The 18,824-nt window shown below is 63.6% G+C and overlaps 2 protein-coding genes across 7 annotated transcripts; both read right to left on the bottom strand.

Annotated features, from left to right (window-relative positions):
- Positions 1–758: 758 nt before the first annotated feature.
- On the bottom strand, positions 759–7,196 carry GATD1 (glutamine amidotransferase class 1 domain containing 1). Of its 3 annotated transcripts, XM_058690109.1 has the most exons (8): positions 7,052–7,196; positions 5,286–5,362; positions 4,675–4,780; positions 4,391–4,498; positions 3,622–3,716; positions 2,689–2,782; positions 2,431–2,542; positions 759–2,339 (listed from the first exon to the last, which is right to left on the bottom strand). In XM_058690109.1, the coding sequence occupies exons 1-8, from the start codon at positions 7,113–7,115 to the stop codon at positions 2,333–2,335; spliced, it is 663 nt and encodes a 220-aa protein (XP_058546092.1). In that variant the 5' UTR covers positions 7,116–7,196; the 3' UTR covers positions 759–2,332. The 3 variants fall into 3 exon arrangements, with proteins under 3 accessions (XP_058546092.1, XP_058546093.1, XP_058546094.1); XM_058690110.1 differs by lacking the exon at positions 759–2,339 and having other exon boundaries at positions 2,427–2,542; XM_058690111.1 differs by lacking the exons at positions 759–2,339; positions 2,431–2,542 and adding an exon at positions 3,196–3,208 and having other exon boundaries at positions 2,713–2,810.
- An 8,875-nt stretch (positions 7,197–16,071) lies between these two features.
- Positions 16,072–18,625, bottom strand: CEND1 (cell cycle exit and neuronal differentiation 1). Of its 4 annotated transcripts, none has more exons than XM_058690102.1 (2): positions 18,487–18,625; positions 16,072–17,104 (listed from the first exon to the last, which is right to left on the bottom strand). In XM_058690102.1, the coding sequence occupies exon 2, from the start codon at positions 17,004–17,006 to the stop codon at positions 16,557–16,559; it is 450 nt and encodes a 149-aa protein (XP_058546085.1). In that variant the 5' UTR covers positions 17,007–17,104; positions 18,487–18,625; the 3' UTR covers positions 16,072–16,556. The 4 variants fall into 4 exon arrangements, with proteins under 4 accessions (XP_058546085.1, XP_058546086.1, XP_058546087.1 ...); XM_058690103.1 differs by having other exon boundaries at positions 18,510–18,616; XM_058690104.1 differs by lacking the exon at positions 18,487–18,625 and adding an exon at positions 18,145–18,237.
- Positions 18,626–18,824: the final 199 nt, after the last annotated feature.

Here is an 18,824-nt window from a genome sequence, read left to right as displayed (position 1 = left end):
ACCTCAGGTACGCGAGCCTGGCCCCAGCTGGCCCAGCCTCTGCTGAGAACCACCTTAGGGTGTGCAGGGAGCAGGCAGGTCACAGCAGGGGGGGCTGCTGGGTGTCTGACTGGCGGCTTTGTACCTGAGGCTCATCGAGGCCTCGGCTGACAGGCAGGCTGGTCAACAGGCTGCACCCTGGGACTTGGAATCTGCCCCCAATCCTGACCCCGGGCCTCGGGTCTGTGTGACTGGGTACGAGCAACACGCATTGAGCCCACCCACTCACCCACACGTACGGGCTGGTGACATTAGTACTTAGACCCTGCAGACCACGGAGCTCCGAGACGCCGCCCCCACCCCGAAAGGTTTCCTGTTCCTTCGACCCAGCCTCCCACCCACAAACGGTACTTTGGGTTTTCTAGGTAGTTTGGGCAATAGGCTCGCACACATGGCCCTTGACATCTGGCTTCTTTGCATGATGTTCTCAGGGTCCAGTCTGGAGGATGTTGCCAGAGCTTCGTTGCTCTACCACCTGGACGTTAGTATCGTCTGGTAGTGAGAATGCTCAGGTTGGGGCGCCTGGGGAGCTCTGTTGGTTAAGCATCCAACTCTCGGTTTCCACCCAGATCATGATCCCACAGTCCATGGGTTCAAGCCCCGTGCCAGGCGCTGTGCTGATGGCATGGAACCTGCTTAGAGTCTGTCTCCCTCTTTCTCTGCACCTTCCCCATTCGCACTCACTCTCAAAATAAACTTAAAAAAAAACACACGGGTCGTGGAAACTACAATTTGTTTTGCGTTTGTTATTGTGACTAATGCTGCTACAGACGCTTACGCGTTGTTCCCGTAGGTCATTTCCCGCAGGCGGACGTCAGGGTCTGTTTTAAAGCCCTAGGCATGTGGGGGCATCCCAGAGCAGCAGGCCGCCCACACCCACACCCTGCCCCTTCCGGGGGGGCCCGCATTTCTCGAAGCCTGGAGGCACCCCCAGCCCCACACCCTGACCTGGCAAAGCCAGGGCCGAGCCACAGCGGCTGCCTAGGAAGCGGCTGTGTGGGGCGCTCGGCAGGGCCCACCGGCACCTTGATCTGACACTCAGAAGCAAAACCATCACTAGCTCTCTGTAGATGGTACAGATGATACCCACGAGGCGTGATCTTTAAGAAACCTGTGGTGATCCGTGCAGGCAGAGTAGGACCGAGGCCCCTGGGTGCGGGTGGCCAGCCCGCAGTGGGCACAGAGCAGGGCGACAGCGGTGTCAGGAGCTCCTGGTCCAGTGCTCCCAAGCAAACACCCGAAGCGGAGGGGGCGTGCGAGCATCTCAGAGTGATCTGCGGCACTGGAAGGAGCGGCCTGAGACCCAGGGATGCCTTGCTTCCTTGCTCCTCCTTTGTTTCAAGGGGCTGGGTGCAGAGCTGGGCCCAGACGGGGAAGGGCCGGCGGAAGGTGGGACCCACAAGAAGGCCCGGGCGGCTCCTGGAGGTCCCACCGTGGGCCGCAGCCTGAGCCAGGCACCCCGAGGAGACCACAGGGTGATCCGGACGCACCGGGAAGGGGCCTCCCCAGCAAAGGCCTGAGGGGTCCTGGATGGTGCGGACCGACCGCCGCCCCAGACCCAGGTCGACCACACGCACAGCCTCCCGCCCAGCAGGGCCTGTGCCGCTGTCACTTCTACTCACAAGCAGAGGTGCAGCTGCAAGCCTGGAGGCCGCCCGGCAGCAGCATCGTGGGCCAGCAGTACCGCTCTGAAGACACACAAGCACGTTTCCCTCAGGAGCATGGTGACACCTGCCCCTAGGTCCACCCTGGCCTGGCGCAGTGCCGCCATCACAATCCGAAACCACACACCAGGCAAGGATTACAATTAGGGCGGCTCCTTCAGCACCCGCTGGTCCGGGGGCGTTCTGGGGGCCAGGAGCTAGCACAGCCCCCCAACACCCACAGCGGTGGAGGCAGCAGCCTAGGCACCGTCACCACACAAAATGGGATCCCGGTGCCCTGGCGAGGCTCAGCCTGGGCAGACGGGGACAGGCAAGGGCGAGAGACCCGGCGCCCAGGAAGACCAGGGGGCGCCGAGACCCCACACCAGGACCCCACGGCTGACTCAGACCCGCTCTGCGCATTACGCTCACTTGGAATTCTCAGAGACCACCTATCGCCCTCAGCTCTCCCTCTGTTCCAAAGAAAACGCCCCTCAGGGCTCAGTCCCGGAGGCCCCCAACAATCCCACAGGGTCAGGCAGGGGCCGGGAAAGTCGCTCTCAGGGGCGGTGGCAGAGGGAGGCAGGGTCCCCGGAGGCCTGAGGTGGCAGCGTCCACTGGCAGGCTGGCTGGCTCCGTGGGAAGCCATGTCACTTCCTGCAGGACAGGTCAGGTCAGGGGTCAGGCTCCGGCAAAGGGCCTGCCAGGAGCCAGGAGCCCGCACCCCCCCTGCCCCACGGCCCCTCACCGGCTGCCGCACAGGAAGAGGAGATTCTGCACAGCCGGGACGGTGGAGCTGGCGTTCTGGCCCGTGACGAGGTGGCGGTCCAGCACCACGTGCACAGCGTCAGGCTCGCTGGCTGCAGGGGCCCCAAGAGCGTGGCCTCAGGCAGTGCCCGCGCCAGGCTCGCCCCCCTCTCCCCTCGCAGGGGCCTGGGGAGGACTTGGCCTGGGCCTCCCCCAGGGCTCAGCCGCAGCTGCGGCCCCCGGCCCCCACCCAGCTCACCACTGAAGCTGGCGCCCGCGTCCTTCACGAAGTCCTCCACGATGAGGGGCAGGCGGGCAAAGCCAGGCGCCCTGACGAGCTCGTACACAGAGGGCTGCGGAGGGAGGGGGGAGGGGGTTCCCACCCCGGGGTCAGGAAGGTCCAAATCAAGCAGGGACACCGGGGCTGGGGCTGTGCGCCGCTGCTCCAGGGGGTCCGCCCTCCCGCCGCAGGTGCTCAGACAACAAAACCATGGGGCGCCCCTCCACGGCCCCAGGGCGCATGAGCCAGTGAAGGAGCTGGGCGAGCAGCCTCAGGGCTGAGACCCTCGGTAGCAACGGGCAGAGTCCAGGGACAGGGTGGTGGGTACAGCCGCCCCAGGGCCACGGGGGCACACAGTGAGATGCCCCTGCGGCTCTCCCCCCTCCCAACCTCGGCCACACCACTGGCCAGGCCGGTCCCATGCAGACCCAAGTGGTCGGGCCGCAGTCCTCGAGGTCTGGACCCTCCCTCCAGCCTCCTGTCTGACCAGGCCCTCTCCCTCACTCCTGGACACGAAAGGTGCCGTGCACTTGACAAGGACAAAAGCAAGGTCTTGACCTGACCCCTGCTCCTTCCCCGGCATCCCAAAGTCACCCCCCCACCACACACACACACACACACACACACACACACACACACACACACACACACTAAGAGCCCCACCCTGTGCTCCCCTCCCCTCGTCCAGAGCCTGTGCCTGTGCCCTGGGGCCATCTAGGAGGGCAGCAGGGGAGGGGTGAGGAGGGGCAAGCAAGCAGCACCACTGCCTGGGGCTGGAAACCCATGATCCTGGGCTGGGCACATGACTGTCACCCTTGCCAGAGGACAGTCCCCGTGCCTCCAAGCACGTATGCGGGCCTCTGAAGCCTTCTTCGGCTTGGGACCTGGGACCCTCCCTTGCACCGCACTCACCCCCGTGACGCTGTAGCCCTGGAACACCCACGACCGGTCCTCATTGGTGGCGCAGCAGAGGGCGGCGACGCCGTGACCAACAGCGCAGATGGGCTCTGGAAGCAGGGGCGGGGCCTGAGGCCGACACCCGCCGGGGCCCCTGCCCCTCTCCCCACACCTCCCAGCTCAGAGCTCCCTCCACCTATGGGGCGCAACGGGCCCAGTGACCAAATCGCAGGTGGGGAAGCTGGAGCGCATTCCCACGGTGGCAGCGGCGGCCGGGAATGACCACTCTCTGTCCAGACCACACTGGACACAGGCGGCCCTGTTCCCACTGACAAAGGTTGCTGTGTGGAGCCCTGGGTTTCTGTCTGTTGGTCCCTAATGAGCATCCTGTCCCCATCCCTGTCAGGTCTGGGCAGCGTGCCACATCTCCACAGAACAGCCTTTCTCCTCGCCCTGCTGGCCTCCAGCCCTGAACCCCGTGACGAACAAAGCCGGCAGGTCGCCCACCCGCCTCAGAGCGAGTTGGGGGAAACAGCCACCAGCCCCCACGGAGGCCAGGAAGAGGTCACACACAGGGGGAGCGACCGAGGGGCACATGGTGGGGGGCACAGGGAGGGGCGCCCCACCACGTGTGTGTGCACCTGTGTGTGCAAGCACGTGCACCCTCGTGGTCAGTCAGAGGCTCTCTGCATCTGCCCTGTCTGCCCCCCCAAACCATCCCCACTGGCCTCTCCCGGCCGCTGGTGCTGCCCCACGCACATCCCCAGTCCCAGGGGTCACCTACTGCTCTCTGAGCGGAAGTGCTGGAGGATGCGGGCCAGGGACCCACTGCTGGCCAGGTCGGCCAGGGCCCCGGGACAGCTGGGAATCAGGAGGGCATGGTACCGGGCACCTGGGGGGAGACCACGGCAGTTCGGTCACAGACAGCGAGGACGCGGGCGGCTCGGTCATGGCGCTCCGCGGCAAGTGCATCAGAAACAGAAGCAAGGGAGCACTCTGGAGGCCACGAACCCCCCCCGGGATCCCACACCTCGAGCCCCCAAGGTTCTGGCCCCCGGGGCCCCTCACCATCAATGGACTCCAGCTTGGCGGGACTCGCGTAGGCCTTGAGGCGGAAATCCTGCACCCAGCGGGCGTTGCTGTCGTTAACGTCCACGAAGTCTATGGTCCTCCCCTGCAGGAGCACCGAGAGGCAGACACCCCACTGTCGGTTCACAGGGACTTCAGAGGCTGACGAGAGCTCAGGGACAAAGGCGCCGACAGCCCAGCCCCTCACCCCTCCTCGCCGCACCCCCCCAGCCACCTCTTGCTGGCCCTCGTCTCCCACCTATAAGGTGGCAGCAACTGTCCCACTGGGGACGACAACGGAAACATGCCAAGTGACAGACACTCGAGGCATTGCTGTGACCCCTAAAGCCCACGCCAGAGAAAACTGGAGAACTGGTGAAGGTCCATACCACCCTCGCGCACGCGTGCAGGCGCTGACCTACGACAAAAGGTCTCCCGCACCACAGTGGGGCCAGAGCTTGATGATGCCACCAAGGTCCAAGTCCTCAGCCCGGCCACCTCTCGGGGTCACGTCCACCTGAGGCTCCCTGCTCCTCCCTGAGACAAACAGCACTCCCCCGGCCTCACCCCCAAAAAGGTAGGAGCCCGTCCGTGCGTCTGGCTGGACTCACCCCAGGGGTGGCCACCTGCATGTTGAAGGCGGCGCCAGCCAACGTGAAGCAGTGCAGGAAGGACTGGGCGGACACACCTGCAAGGTGAACACGGCTCTCAAAAGGCCACGAGGCTCTGGGGGCAGCACGAGGGGCAGCAGGGCACACACTCCCAGCTCCAGCCTGGAGTCTTCTCCTGGTCCCCCACCCCAATGGAGGACCCCCTCTCACAGCCCCAGCCCACAGGCCCCGCCCCCAAAGGACAGGCTGTCTCCCTGGCCTGACTACTAAAGGCCTTTCCAGAAGGCAAACCCAAGTGCAAACCCAAGGGCATCGACTGAGCCCACCCCCCACTCCCCCTACATTCAGCCAGGGAGAGGCAACACTGAGCAAGCCCTATGTCCTGGGGGGTGGGCAAAGGTCAGCGGGACCCTCTTCACTCCCCTCGGGCAGGCCTCGCCCTCACTGAAGGACACTTGGCCTCTGCTCACCAGGCTCCCGGACCCTGCCCCCATCCCCAGTGCTGCTCACAGCCCTCTTCTGTCCACGTCTGGCCCACAAGATTCCTGGTTGCTGGGGCTGGAGCTATCTGCTTCTAAACAGGATTGGTGTGCACCCTTCCATGTTTACCCCAATCCCCGACCCCACCCCTAAACCTCTTCTCTATCGTTATTCGTCCTTTTGTACTAATACGTATCGAGCAGAGTGCACGCGCTGAGCAAAGACAGTACCCACAAATCATCCCCCAGACTTTGCCTGATTGTGCTCTCAGTTCCTTGAACACTGCTTCACCCCAGGGCCTCCTCAAGGGACTCTGGCGGGAACCCTCATCCTGCCTACAGTGCCTCGTGGCCTGGTCAGAGCTGTGCCCCCACCCCACGTCCTCAACATCCCTTCCGCACCGCACAGCCAAGCTGGCCCAACGCCTCCTCACCCTCATCCACTCCAACCAGCCACCTTTGGTTGTACCCCCCAACCTGCCACTCCAGGACCGACCCCGTTCCCCGTGGCTCCTCCCACCCTCAGTGTGGGCACAGCGCTCAGGGCCCCTGGGGCTCAGCACACAGTGACTCCACGACCTGCAATCCTCTCCCTCACCCTCTTGCGCCTCTAGAATACAAGGAGACCAGGCTCCAGAGCCAGACCCCAGGTCCCAACCCTGGGTCGCCACCTCCCCCACCACGTGACCAAGGGCTCATCACTTCCCTCCGACAAAGGAAGCACAGATGCTCGGTACAGTCAGCTGCCTCCCCGCCCGTCGGTTCGTTCCTTCCCTGCTGGCCCTGAGCGAGAATCTGCACGGAATCGCAGACCCACCAGCCCCGCTGTCCTGCTCGAGCCCCACGCCGGCCCCTCCTGGTGCCTTCACCACCTGGCGGGTCTGAGGGTTCTCTGCCCCCGCACATTTCCGGCCCCCAGAACCAAACTTCTCCAACCCCTCACCCTCCTGGGTGTGCGCAGGGCCAGCCAGCAGACAGGTGGGCACAGGCTCATGACCCACCTGCTCCGGAAGGCCCCGGCCCCCGGGCCTGCCGCCTCCCCACCCGGCCCCTCAGAAACCCCCCGCCCCTCCCCACACTGAGGCCTGCCCGCCCCCGAGGCGGCACCTGCGGGCGCCAGCCCGGGACCCGCTCTCTTCCCACAGAAACGCCGGGGCGCGGGGCCCCCCTGCGGTCAGCCAGCGCCCCCGCGCCCGGGACACTGGAGACGCTCCCTCTCCACGGCGGGGCTTCCACCTGCCTCCCCGCCGGCGCCGCTGGGCGCCCGCCCGCCCTCGCGAGCCTCACCCTCGGCGGCGCCGCTGGCCACCAGCAGGCAGGCGGGCCGGCTCTGCAGCCGCTCGGACGCCATGGGTTCGGCCGGGGGCGGTGCGGCCTGCGCGTGCGTGAAGTGTACGTGCGTGTGCGCGCGCGGTCCGGGATCGCCGGTCACGTGTCGCGGCGCTTCGCTGCGGGGCCAATGCGGCGCCAGGCTCACGCGCCGTGCCTCCTCCCTCCCGGCCCCGCCCCCCAGCGCGCGTCAGGGGCGGAGTCCGCCCCGTGCGACTGCGCCCTAGGCCCGAGCCCCCTCCAGCTCCGTGAGCGGGGCGGAGGGCGTCCGGGGGCTCAGACCTCGGCCCCAGAGCGCGGGCTGACTTCCCGGCGGAACGCCTCAGCGGCCCTGAGCACACCCCTGGCCCGGCCCCTGGACACAGTCAGGAGCACGGTGCCTCCCTCGTCCCTTGGGGCAGGAGCGTGAACCGGGAGAGAAGACCCCTGCCTGTGGACGGAGGTCTGCGCTCCGTGGACGTGGGTCCCTCCCTGTGGACGAAGACCCCTCCCTGCACATCAAGGTCTCTCCTCGTTGATGGAGGTCCCTCCCTGTAGGCGAAGGTCCCCCTCCCCCCCCCCCCCCCCCAGCGGACCAGGGTCCCTTCCCGTGGATGATGGTCGCTGCTGCCTCGTGGATTTGGACATTTAATATTTGATCACTGAGACTGAAGACATAACGTGGAATGCCAGGGGCAAAGCGCCCTGCCCAGTGGGGCTCATGTCTTGGGAGTGAGGGCTGGGATATGGATTCATAGAAGGTGACATTCGTTTGTTAGTGAGAAGAGCAGTGGAGTGGGCAGGCTAACGGGGAGAGGGGGTGGGGGCTGGGGTGGGAACTCAGATGAGTAATAGGGGGGCACATCTGAGGAGCTGGATGAACCACTCACCTGGGGCACGGAGGGTGGGCCTGGTGAGGGCAGGGTGGGAGTCTGGAGGCCAGGGAGGGGTGTGCAGGTGTCCACGGAAGCAGGGGCAGGATGGATGGGTTCTGCCTCACCAGGATGGTTGTGGGGAGACAGAGGTATCCAGGGTCACTGGGGCTCAATGAGTCCCTGGAGGAATGTGGGTATCACTTCCTGAGATGCTTCAGGGTGCTGAGTTTGGTAAGGAAATCTAGGATGTTGTTTGGCCAAGCTGCATTTGGAGCAGTGTTTCCATAGATTGTCTAGGAGGCAGTCGGATGGGCCATCAGCAGATTCCTGGGTGTTCTGTAAGGCCTGGGCTGGAGAGCAGGGAAAGGCTTGGGCGCAAGCTGGTAGTTAAGAGAAGCAGCTTCACCCTTTGGCCCCACAGGCCACCTCCAGGACCCCCTGCTTCCAGGGTGGAGGGGCGGGCAGCAGGGTTCCCCCAAGGTCCTGCCAGCCTCTGCCCTGAGTAGGGAAACCTTGGTCATGGGTAAGAAATGCCAGAGTGGGTGAGTCTAGGCCAAGGTGCATCTCCTGGGCACCCCTCCTCCACCGCCCCTGGCTCTGTCCTCTGCCCGGCTAAGCCCCACACTCCCAGGAGTCCTGACTAGCAGCGACACAGTCAGGACCTCAACCCCTGCAGGACCCTCCCTCCAGAGTGAAGCAGGAGCTAGGGCCTCCTGGCGCTGGCAGGGCCTCGGGACAGGGGACAGGGGACAGGAGCCGTGTTGGGTGGGTGAGGGACTTTGGATGGAAACCAACAGGACTAAGGTCAGACCACAAGCTAGGCCTAGCCACATGAAGAGCTTCCCCGCCATGCACATTCGTGGGACCCAGGGGCTGGAGATGCCAGGCTGCAGCAGGGACCACGGGATCCTCCTGCTGGCACTGTCCCCCCCACCCCCCACCACCACCCCAGGGCAGCCCTAGCACCTACCTCCTCCTGCATCACAGACTCATTAAGCCACTTTGGTCGTCTCCGTCGCTAAGAGGATGGAAAAGGAAGCCTGGCTGTGACACCGTGCAGCAAGGCTGTTGTATGCATGTGTGTGCACCAGCGTGCGCCCCGCTGCACACCCAGGCCCTTGCACGATGCCTGCCGGCTGGACCCACCCACCCCAGCAGGCGGAGCACACCTAGTCCACGTCCCCTGTATGTGCGCTCTTGCTCTCGCACGTGTGCATGACCCTGACCCCAGTCCAGGGCGGCGTGCTTGGGCCCCTCAGCGGCTCCCAGCGCAGGCACCTGTAAGGGTCTGGGTCCCCTGTGGCATGTGGAGTTGAGGTGGGCAGCCTGCACAGGGACAGGTGTGCTGATATGGGGCCTTGCCAACCAGGAGCCTCATTCCGGGTCTGGCAGCAGCCTGCCACTCGGTGTGTGTCCCTGTGGACAGTAAGGACCTGGACAGGATGACACCTGAGGCCCCGTCATGGTGACTGGGGTGAGCCCAAGGTGGGGGTGCCCCCCAGGTGGGCTTATGGTCTCTTGCCCTCTGCACACACCCAGCTGTGCTGGCTCATCTGCCTACTTCCTGAGTGGGTTCCCATTCCAGTGGGTCAGCCCCCCTGCCCCTTAGACCCCCTCACCTCCAGCAGGCGAGGAGAGGGTGCTACTCAGGTCCTGCTTTGGGTGTGATTGGGGCTGCTGCAGAGGGAAAGACTGGCAGGTAACCCTTCCTCCCAGGGGTGGAGCACAGGAGGGCCTCGGCGGACCAGACGGGTCTGCAGCCAGTGGCCCACATCTGGATGACTGTCTCCTGGGAAAGATCCAGGCCCAAGAGGAAGGGCCTCCCCCTCTAAGGCCCCGTGGAGGGGGCACCTCCCATTTCCATCCTGCTGAGCCTCTTCCCTAGGCCTTTGCCCAGAGTCACACATAAGGTCTCGGGGTATGGGGCTCATGGGCGTGGAGTTCTGGGGCATCGTCTACAAGCTCTTTGGGAACCTCGTCCTCCAATAGTGACTGCTCAGGTGGGGCAGGTGAGGCTGGAGGGGTGCTTGGGGACTGAGCACAGAGGCTCTGCTGGAGGTGTAGGGATGCTCTTGAACCCGGGGTTTTGCTTTTTGTTCAGGGATCCTGAAACACAAGGTGCAGGGATCACATGACCTGTCGTCACGCGCCAGGAAAAGGTTTTGTCGTTTCGTTCTTGTCCATGGAAATTGCCCCAGATGGAGGAAGGGTGGGTGCGTGAGGAGCCATTCCTGGAGGACCTTCCAGCAGGCGGGCTGACCGATGCCTCAGGACCCCCAGTCTCCCCTCCTTCCTTCCTTAGCAACTTCCTCATTCTCAGAGCATGTCTGAGCCTTGTCCCGGGTGCCTTTGCACCGGCTAGGCCTCCCTTTGAAATGCTAGAGTTCCTCCTTGTCTTGTCAGACTCCTAACTGTCCCTCAAAGCCCATGGGCACCAGATGCACTGTTTGCCCAGCACTCCCCTCCTGAGAACACCCTCCAAACTTACAAGCCCCCCTCGCCCCCCACCCCCATTAGCTCAGCCCAACCACTGGGCGGACCTCAGGAGACTTGGGACTGGCCTCTCTCTCAGGGCCGGTGTGTCATGGGCAGCCCTGCCGGCCAGGCCACCTGCCAGGTGACTCATGTCTCTGGCCCCAGATGCACCCCTCTTCCCAGCTGGGCTTGGACCCCTCAGCTCCTGGTTTTTCTTTGGCTGAGGCTGGGCCGGGTGGGGTCTGGAGACTTAGACCCCAGGCACTTGTGAGTCCTGTAGGCCCTGAACCAGACAGCAGGGCGTGGCAAATGGCAACCCCTAGGGCATGGGGGGCTGCTGAGGCCAGGGCAGTGGGCTGGGAGCACAGGATCCCTTCACCTAGGGTAGAGCTCGGTGGTGCTGTTGACAGGGTGGGAGTAGCTGGTTCCCCACCCGCCCCCGGGCTGGCAGGGTGTGGCTGGAAGATGTCAGACAAGTGGGCAGTTTGGTGGCCTGGAGTGAGGTGATGTGACAGGCAGGCTGCGTGTCCTGCCCAGGACATTAGGACAGGGATCAGCAGGTGGATGGGAGGACCCAGAGGAGAGTCTGAATGGGGTTCCCCTCAAACACCACCGAGCTGGGGGGAGGCAGCTGCTGGCTTACACTCATCCTTTGTTCCCAGATGGGTCCCAGGGACATCACCCGAGTGTTCTCTGCAGCAGCCCGAGGGGAAGCTGCTCTCCTGGCAACAGTCCCCCGCTGTGCTGCGGCCACCAGGCAGGCGGCACAGCCCCTCACCCTGCGAGGCAATCCTGACAGCCCTCGCCAGCCCTGCCTTGGCCAAAACACCAGACAGAAATGTGCAGGCACACTGGGACCCAGGAGCCTCTGCCAGTGTGGCCCTGGGACCAAGTGTGAGGTCAGGGGCCGCTGGGCCAGGGCAGGCCCCGAAGACCAAGCCCCAGAAGTCAGGGAGGACTGACCCCGGTGACGGGGGCAGTGAGATTGCCACCGTGCCTGGTCAGTCTGCCCCAACCAAGGAAGAGAGGATCTACAGGACTGCACTTGGCCCCTTGCCTATATCTGGGGAGGGCAGGGTCCTGAGACAGTGACCAGCTCTACCCCCTGGTCACACCAAGAACACCAGCCAGGATGGGAGTTCCCCAAAGAGGAGTTTCACGGTCTTGGGGGAGGAAGGGGTGCTAGAGGGGAAAACAAAGCGGACACACACACACGTCGCCTGTGTCCTCACAACCTGCTCACACGTGCCCTGCGAAGCCCACACGTGACACCACATGGCATGGCCGTAGGGAGACCTTAGCTGCGGCACAAAAGGCTCAGCAAACAGGGGCTGAGACTCTAGGTCTCCAGGGAGCCCCTGTGGCGCGGGGAGGGGGGCAGGGTCCCCATCTGGCAGCATCCAGCCAGTGGACGTCTCTGTCCAGGAGACGATGCTCGCACCTGAGTTTTTCTGATGTCCTTGTAAGTGTGATTTAGATTTAGAGCATGTACATTTTTAAAGTTTTTATTTTTTAAGTGGTCTCTACAACCCAATGTGGGGCTCAAACTCACAACCCCTAGATCAAGAGTCTCATGCTTTACTGACTGAGCCAGCCGGCCGCCCCTGTTGTATGTACTTTTTTTTTTTTTTTATGAATATATATATTTAAAATATTTGTGAGAGAGAGCATGAGTGGGGGAGAAGCAGAGAGGGGCACAGGTGAGCTGAAGCAGGCTCCATGCCGTCAGCACAGAGCCCGACTCGGGCCTCAAACTCACGAACCACGGGATCATGACCTGAGCGGAAGTCAGACGTTCAAGCGCCTGAGCCACCCAGGCGCCCCTGTGTGTACTTTTTCATACACGGTACTTTTTTTAGACCTTAAAAGTAGTTCTGTAGTAACAATAATTTCAGCCAGCCCTGATTATCCCGCAGAGTTTGCCTCATTTTGGAAAGGTCCCTACATTGCTGAGTTTGCGGACGCAACAAGACAGAAACTGAGCATCAGAACCCCACATGGGGCCCGCCGGACCTCGGCTAACTTATTCTAACATTCCCAGGGAAGCGACTCCAGTAACAGAGCATGTGGGGAAATCAGAAATAAAGAAACAGGAGATTATTACCAAGTGATGTCACAAAGCTACACCAACAGGTAGCAGGCAGGCATTGGCTGAGCCAGGCTCAGAACAGGCCTTGACTGTGCTGACCAGTGACAGCCAGAGGTGGTGTCATTGACGTGACAGGGACCACCCTGTGCTCCGTCGGATCTGCTGATGGAAAAGAAGTAACTAGATTTCCGGCTGACTCCACACACAAAACCCGAGGCCCAGACAGATTAAAAGATGCCACTTTTTAAAACATTTATTCATATCTGAGAGAGGGGGAGACACAGAATCCAAAGCAGGATCCAGGCTCTGAGCTGTCAGCACAGAGCCGGACACGGGGCTCGAACCCACGGACCGTGAGACCATGACCTGAGCCAAAGTCATACCCTCGCTGGCTGAGCCACCCAGGCGCCCCGAGAAATGGCATTTACTAAACACCAGCAAATGCTGAGAATATTAGCGGGCGATAAGCAAGTGTCCTTCCTCCTAACCGAGATCGCGAGCATATGCGCTGAAGGGAACAGTGGTTACGAGTGATCGACTCAGGCTTCAGAAGCTCTGCACTCAGGAGACCCAGCCAGAGGTAAGCCGGCCGCCGAGTAAAGACGTTTGCAGTGTGGCACAGGCTTCGTACGCAACACACCTACAGAAGTCCCCCAGGCAGATGAGAGGAAGGCGTTCCGTGTACCAGAAAAACGGGCAAACGGCACCAACAGGAAAAACCACAGAAGGGGAGACCCAACTGGCCAAGAACTTTGTGAAGAGGAGTACGTCAGATCAGTGCCAATAGAAACCACCAGAAGAGGGCAGTTTGCCTCATTTGGGCTGGAGTGTTTCACCCCACCCCCGGTCGCGGTGGAGAGGGGAGCAGTGCTGTCACGGCCGGCCCCCAGGCACCAGGCGGAGCGGCAGGGTTCAAGACGCACCCCCCGCGACCCAGCGGTCCCGCTGCCGCCTCGCATCCAAGACAAGAGGCTGCGGGGCCTTGCAGAGGTCTGTGCGCAGCCGCGTTCAGAGCACCGTTAACTCAGCAGCGAGAAGGTGGAAGCGACGCCGCGTCCACCGACGGCGAATGGCTGGACGCGGTCCGTCGGCACCCAGGACTGCCGCTCGGCCCTGACGAGGACGGAGGCTCTGCCACCTGCCGCCACATGGATGGACCTGGGGGGACGTGATGCTCACGTGTGATCCCCTCACACGAGGCCCCTGGAGTCTCCAGATTCCCGGAGACGGAGAGCGGACGGTGGGCGCCGGGGCTGGGGGAGGGGCCGCGGGTTCGTGTTTCACGGGGACAGAGTTTCCGTTTGGGAAGATGGAAAGTTCTGGAGATGGAGGGCAGGGACGGCCGCACAACAGCGTGAACGTGCTCAGTGCCCCTGGGCTGCGCGCTTAGAGTCGGTGAAGAGGGTACTTTTTAGGGGCACCTGGGTGGCTCAGTCGGTGAAACGATGACTCTTGGTTTCAGCTCAGGTCATGATCTCACGGTGCATGGGTTTGAGCCCCTGCGTCGGGCTCTGCCCTGACAGTGCAGAGCCTGCCTGGGATTCTCTCTCTCCCTCTGTCTCTGCCCCTTCTCCTGCTGTCGCGCTCTCTCAAGGTAAACACTTAAAGGAAAGAGATGGTACATTTTATGTTACGTGTATTTTGCCACAAAACAAAAGAAAGGTGTGCTTGAATCACACACACGTCCCACCCCAGGGACACATGGGACAAGGGGAGTTACAAGGATTTTCATCTCTGTGTCTGAAGTTGCAAACGTTTGGAAACCACCTGAGTGTGCTGTGAACCGGTGAATCCGATGGGCAGCCTCGGGGGGATATCCGTGACAAAGGCCAAGCTCTGGACTCCGGACTCGTCCTCACGGTCGCCTCTGCTCGTTGCAAAAATCCTCTAAAATATCAGAGGGGTTTGTCTGTTTTTAAGGAGCAAGCCACAGAGTGGAGAAAATGGGAGCGGGGAATGGACGGCAGACGGGTGGCGGGTGTCCCCGAGTGGCCGGAGGGCAGACGGCGCCCTCGGGCCGCTGGGCTGGAGGCCGGACCTCTGGGCAGTGTCCACCCCGCAGGCGCCCCCATGTGGCCGGGTAGCCGGAGCAGCCAGGTCAGAAGGAGGTTCCTGGACCTGGAGGGGGCGTGTCCAGGCGAGGCCGTCAGGTCTGTTTTGGATGTTTTCACTCCGAGGAAGCTTTCCGGGCCTGTCTGGGCCTGAGGAGCAGACACCTAGATGGGGTGCGCACCCTGGGAGGGCGGGCATACCAGCTCCACGAGGCTGGGGGCAGGAGGGGCCCAAGGTGGCAGACCCCGGGAGCACTTCTGGGGCCCGTGGCACCTAGCTCCCTCAGCCCACGCGCCTGCAGTCTTGCCCACAGCCGGGGTCAGTCCAGTGGGACGTCTGGCCAGAGTGGGCTCAGGGAGCTGTGGGCAGCGGGGCGGTAAGAAGGGGAAAGCCCACCTCCACGGTGTCCCCTGTGCCCCCCACAGACCGGGAGCTCACTGCAGAGAGTGGCGGAGAAAGCACCCCCCACGGCCCCGCTGGCCAGAGGGTCAGCCTGGGGAGCAAGGTCCCCCTGCCGCATCCCGTGTCCTCGCTGCTCCAGTCCCAGCCCTGCCCTGTGCACCGTGGCTGGCAGCCCAGGCCTGCGGGCAGGAGCCCATCTAGGGTCAGGGTGGGCAGCAAGGCCTGGCTGTGGGTGCCTGAGGTGGGGCAGGGCATAGGGGTGGCAGGAGGGGCCGGTGAGGGCCACCTGAAGCTCCCCATACCTCCCTGGAAAGTCTGCTAGTGTGGATGCGACCACCCCCCACCCCCGATGGGAAGCCTTCCCCCGGCCCCATGTAGGTGAGGACACCAGCCCAGCCATTGAACAATACAGTTTATTTCAGACTTGGCCTCCACTCAGGCCCGGGGTTCCTGTGGTTGGCTGGCCGGGCAAGGACACGTCGGGCTCCCACAGTGCCCAGGGCCACCCTCCAGAGCCTGCCCACTGTCCCCATGCCAGGGGCCAAGCTGGGACCAGATGTGCTAAGGAGGGGCTGCAGAGCAGTGTCCCTGCAGGCACAGAGGGGCGATGGACGTGGGTGCTGGTCACCCACCAAGCAGCTCTATTCTACCTGTGTTATTGCATGTATACGCTTGTTAGAATCAAAGGGTGCTGGGAGAGGCGGGAGGAACCCCTCCGTGCGCCCCCATCCCCGTCCTCCCCGCCAGGCTCCCAGCTGGCCCCAGGACAAGGAGGAGGCTCAGGGCAGGAAGTGAGGCGGTCCCAGCCTCGGGGGCTCCCCTGGAGCACAAGCCGGGTGAAGTATGGGAGCCCCCCTCCCCAGACCGGCCTTTGGGCTGTGTGTCCACCCAGCCAGGGTTCAGGTGATGGGCAGGGGTGGCATAGAAGGTCTGTCCCGTGACTGTTTGACTCAGGGCGGCCCCACTGCTCCGGCCCTGCCCAGGTGGAACACCCCCCCCCAACCCTGCCCAGCTACAAAGGGCAGAAATGGGGCCCCACTGCACCGGCTCCGCCCAGATGGACCTCCCCCAACCTTGCCCAGCTACAAACAAAGAGCGGAAATGGGGAGAGTGAAACAGCCGTACCCTTTAATGTGTCCACACGGGCTGGGCCCTTGCCAGAGCCCGTCCCAGACCCCTACCCGGCCCTGGGGCCTCTCGGCACAAGCTGGCGCACATGAGTGGGTCCGCTGTGGACGCACCTGCCCAGAGGCGGTGGGCCACACTCACAGTCCACTCTTTCCACTGCCCCCGGCCAAGACCCCTGCCCCAAGCTGGAGCTCTGTCTTGTGCTCCTCAGTAAACTCTGGAGCCTGGGCTCCTTCTGCCCCAGAGATTGGGAAGGGAAAGTGCTGGGGGGCCAGTGAGGGGGCCTGGTTTCCATTGCTCGCCTGTCCAGCTCTCTCCCTCTGTGTGTATGTGGGGGTAAACGCGTATATATATGTATATCATGTATGTACGTATGTATACATAGCTGTGTGTGAGCTCGGCATGCACTACATTCCTGAGGTCTGTACAGGAAGTGGCTGGGCCCCCACCTGGGCACCAGCCATCATTTTTTCCGGGCCAGGAAGGCCACACCAAGAATTAGGGCTGCGGCTGCCACAGCCACACCCCCAGCCACCAGGAGCGGGGTCAAGTTCTCAAAGGGGCAAGGGCCTCGGCCCCCTGAGCCCCCGCTGGGGGCTTCGTCCTCCTCAGCGCCGTCCCCGGGGCCCTTGGGCTCGGGGGTTGCATCGGGGCTGCTGGGGGCTGCAGGGGCCGGCTTCAGGTTGCTGTGGTTATTGAGAAGCGTAGGGTCTGCCTTGGCAGGGGTCTTCTTGGCAGTCGGTGGTGTGGGGGCCGCTGGAGGCTCCTGCTTCTCTGCCTGAGCCTCCTTCTTCCCAGGTTTAGCCGAGGGAGCTTTGCCATCCACAGCTGGCGGGGCTCTGGCCTCAGCAGCGGCCTGGGGAGCCTTGGTGTCGGGCTTGGGGCTGCTGGTCGACTTCCCTCTGGACTCCATGGCGGGTGGTGCTGGCAGGCTTTGTGGGGTGTGCGTGAACAGGCAGGTAGCTGGACCACAGCGGCTCAGGACAGCTCACTCCTGGGCATTATCTAGGCCTGGAGAGAGACACAATGAGGCTGTGGCCAGAGACTAAGCCCTCCTGTTCAGCCCCTACGACCTTGCCCCCATAGAGACCCTGTCCAGTTCTCCGGACCAACCCCCAGCTCTGGATGCTTGCTCTCCATCTCCCCCCGACCACTCCCTGAGAAGCCCCTCCAACCACACAGGCAGAGCCTCTGGGCCCTGAACAGGCTGGGGGTGCCGGAGGAGACCAACCAGAGACCTCAGTTTCCTCCTTTGCAAAATGGTCCTGCCCATACACGTGCTGTTTCCATCTGACGCCAGGGTAGGGAGGCCCTTGATGGGGAAGTGAGACCCCACCCGGCCCCGAGGAGGGTATGTGGTCAAAGTAGGGCATGGCAGCTAGGGTGCGCCTGGGGCAGAACCAACCGGATACCGTCTCAGGAAGACTGGGTCCAAGTAGAGAGGGGGCAGGGCAGGAATCCAGAGTCTGGGCTCTCTGGTGCCAGCAGGGTGGGTGTGGGCCCAAGGCTGCCACAGCAGGGATGCAACACACCTGAGGTGTCTCCCCAGGAGGCTGGAGAAGCCAGTCAGACAGGCAGTGACAGGCCTGTGCCTCCTGGAAGGCATCCGCCCCTCCCCGGCCCCTGGTACCCACCCCAAGGCCAGCTTCGCCCGCTCCAGTTCAAGGGCAGGGAGTCCTTCCCGAGTCTGAGGCTGTGCCTGCCTCTAGGGCAAGGGGGGCGGTTTCCTGGTGTGAGCCTGGAGTGGACAGACCACGTCAGTCAGTCCCAGCACCCTCAAATCTGGGCCAGGGCAGAGCATCGGGGCTCGGGGCTGTAGGAGAGGCCTGGCCCAGACCCTCAGTGTTTGAGTTGGGGGTACCGGGGACACGGGGCTGGGCCCGAGTCCTCTCTCCCCAAAGACCTGGACACCAGCCGTCTGCCTCTCCTCCGTGAGGATTAGAACCCCCCAGCCCCTCCTCCCGCCTCCACCCCCACCTGCACGGGGAGAGGGCGCCCACTGGGAAGCAGCAGCCCAGGTTTTCCACCCAGGCCAGGCACACTAACCACACCTGAAGGTCACCTGTAGGTCACAGCATGATGGGGGTGTCCTGAGAGCAGCCCCGCTGCTGGCCCGCTTCCCAGGGAGCTCCAGCGGCCCGCCACCCCTGCTGTTCTGGATGGGCATCCAGCTGCTAGGCGCCAAGTTTGCAAAGGGCAGGTGGTCTGCCTCCCCACCCCCACCCCCACCCCGTTATTTTTGTCTCACACTGACGTCACCCCCCTCCCCCTCCCAGGAGCCGCCGGGCTGGAGCGAGCCAGGGGCCCGCAACGCGCCCCCAGTGACCTTCAAGCCGAGAGCCCGCGATCCGCCCCGCGGGGCCGCCCCGGCCCCAGAGACCCCAGTGCCTTACGCTGCTGCTCCCGGTGATCCCACCTCGGCGCTGCGCGCTCTCCGCGGGACCAGGGCCGGCGGCGGCGGCGGGCGGGCGGGCGGCGGCTGCGGCTGCGGCTGCGGGGACTGGGAGTTTCCCACAATGCACTGCTCTCAGCGCAGCGAGCCGAGGGGGCGGGGGCTACCTCGCCGCCGGCTCCGCCCGCCCGCCCGCCCGCAGCCACCCGGGGGCCCCCAAACCCAGCTCCGCCTTTGATCCCTAAGGCGGCTTGCAGTCAGGAAAGCAAGGGGTCCTGGACGCTGCCCTTCCCGCACCCCCAACCCAGCCAGAGCAGGAGTCCGGTGGTTAGCCCAGGC

Source organism: Neofelis nebulosa, chromosome 10 (genome assembly GCF_028018385.1).
Source record: "Neofelis nebulosa isolate mNeoNeb1 chromosome 10, mNeoNeb1.pri, whole genome shotgun sequence".
NCBI lineage: Eukaryota > Metazoa > Chordata > Mammalia > Carnivora > Felidae > Neofelis > Neofelis nebulosa.
The sequence above is the reverse complement of the archived record's forward strand: the minus strand, read 5'-3'. Positions and strand labels throughout refer to the sequence as shown.

Excerpts from the sequence above, each read along its gene's own strand:
- GATD1 (XM_058690109.1), bottom strand. The coding sequence starts at position 7,115 with ATGGCGTCCGAGCGGCTGCAGAGCCGGCCCGCCTGCCTGCTGGTGGCC. Across the intron at positions 4,781-5,285 it reads TGCAGGTGGCCACCCCTGGG|GGGAGGACCATAGACTTCGT; the intron begins GTGAGTCCAGCC and ends GTGCTCCTGCAG. Across the intron at positions 4,499-4,674 it reads CAAGCTGGAGTCCATTGATG|GTGCCCGGTACCATGCCCTC; the intron begins GTGAGGGGCCCC and ends GTCTCCCCCCAG.
- CEND1 (XM_058690102.1), bottom strand. The coding sequence starts at position 17,006 with ATGGAGTCCAGAGGGAAGTCGACCAGCAGCCCCAAGCCCGACACCAAG.